The sequence below is a fragment of the Nestor notabilis genome, unplaced genomic scaffold (genome assembly GCF_000696875.1).
Source record: "Nestor notabilis isolate BGI_N333 unplaced genomic scaffold, ASM69687v1 scaffold24475, whole genome shotgun sequence".
In the NCBI taxonomy this organism is placed as follows: Eukaryota; Metazoa; Chordata; class Aves; order Psittaciformes; family Psittacidae; genus Nestor; species Nestor notabilis.
Window position 1 is genome coordinate 13,538 of NW_009930242.1, and position 1,747 is coordinate 15,284.

The 1,747-nt window shown below is 55.2% G+C and overlaps 1 protein-coding gene across 1 annotated transcript in view; it reads right to left on the minus strand.

Annotated features, from left to right (window-relative positions):
- Positions 1 to 1,747, minus strand: part of VDR (vitamin D (1,25- dihydroxyvitamin D3) receptor) — a gene marked incomplete at its 3' end in the record, with an annotated part of 15,770 nt that overhangs the window by 13,493 nt on the left and 530 nt on the right. Inside the window, exon 2 of the mRNA XM_010015318.1 lies at positions 244 to 394. Coding sequence (XP_010013620.1) covers positions 244 to 394 — 151 coding nt within the window. The remainder of the gene's footprint in view (positions 1 to 243; positions 395 to 1,747) is intronic.

Consider the following 1,747-nt stretch of genomic DNA (forward strand, 5'->3'; position numbering starts at 1 on the left):
TCAAAGCTGCCCCATTCGAGACCAGGCTGCAAGACCTCTATGTGCAAACCCCCATCGAGCCCCACAGCCCCAAGGAGTTTGTGACTTCTCCATCATCATGCCAGGAGGCATGTGAGCTCTGTGCAAACACAGGTCTGTCCGCAGCCCAGGCTTGTAGGGATGGAGGGATCCCTCCAGGGAGCACATCCTCAGCGCCTGCCGGTGATGGAGCGAGGTCCCTCGTGCCCAGAGCCCCTGGCTCACCTGAAGAAGCCCTTGCAGCCCTCACAGGTCATGGCGTTGAAGTGGAAGCCGGTGGCTTTGTCCCCACAGACACCACAGATCCGGGGCACATTCCTGTCGAACTCGGCGGCAGGGTCGGGAAGTGACGTGCTGGCAGCCATGGGCTCCATGTCTGCAGAGGGCACAAAGCCACCCGTTACTCAGGATGGACAAACTGCCTCTCATGGCCCTACAGAACAGCAAAGGCCCTGCAAAGAAGGGAGTTTTCCTTGGCTTCCACATGGTTGGCAAGAGAAACTCCCGTGTTCCCTTTGCCTCTATGTTCCCTACATTCTATGGCTCTGTGTTCCCTTTGCACTAACACAGAGGACCTGCTCGGCCCTAGAGGACTAGCTAGGACCTGGGTGTTGGTGGTCCAAAAAGCAGGTTCTACCTAGCTTTTAGTATGCATTTGCTTCTCTACCCAGTAGAACCAGGACTAATCCCCGCTTCCCACACCCCAGCCTTGAACCCATCCCAGAACACGCTCCCAGCACTTTGCTGCGCTTTAGTGGGAAAACCTTTTTCCCCCTCATCATCCTTTCACTTTGTCTTCAGAAGAGCTTGAAGTGACCAGAATTCCCCAGCTCGCTGCTGCACAAACCACAGGGAAGGAGCTGAGGCCCGTCATGGGCTGGTGCAGAATTCCCCTTGAGCTCAGGCAGGAAGCAGCAGCTCCCGGAAGGGAGAACATCCCAAATGTGACCCAAGTGAACGTTGCTTTAACATCATCTTCAACAAGGTTGGAAACGAGAGGGAGGAAACAGCCCTTGTAACACAGATCCCTGCAACGGGCATTGAGATGGAGCTTTTCACAGGCTTTCCCTGGCTCACAACATCCACTGGTGGAGTCTGGCTGCTGTAAGACCGGGTGTCTAAAGGTTAAACACTTCCTAGTGCCAAACCTTGGGCCAGACCCTGCTGAGGCAGCAGGTCCACATCCAGTGGGACAGGCTGCTTGTAGCTCAGCTCACACAGCGAGTCCTCAGCAGCTCCTCTGCCTCAACCTCCCCATACCCAGCAGTGACCCCTCTGTGCACCTCAGTGGGAGAGACTCAAGCTGATTCAGCTTTCTCTGGGTTTAAGTGTGGCTGAATGTTCTCTGTTACCCTGTGTAGAATGCTCGTTACTGCTCAGGAGCTCCAGACAGTGAGTCTGGAGCAGAAGAGAGCCCAGAACAAAAGCAAGAGGCAACCCTGCTGTTTAAGGCCACCAGTCTGCTGCTGGCTGGTCCCAATAGAGCCTGGTCTCCTCCTGATGCCCTGCCAGGGGCCAGCAGCTCTGCAGAGCACACAAAGCCCAAAGGCCCTGCAGCCAGCGAGGGATGACCCTGGAGTACCTGGGATGTGTGATCCCAAAACAATTCCTGGAGCCTGGAGTTTTCTCTGAGCTTGGTTTCACTTGTACATCACCTGAAAGGTCTCACAGCCAATGGCCCCAGTACCTTTAGACAGGAGTTAATGAATGGGTTGGAGGGACCTTAAAG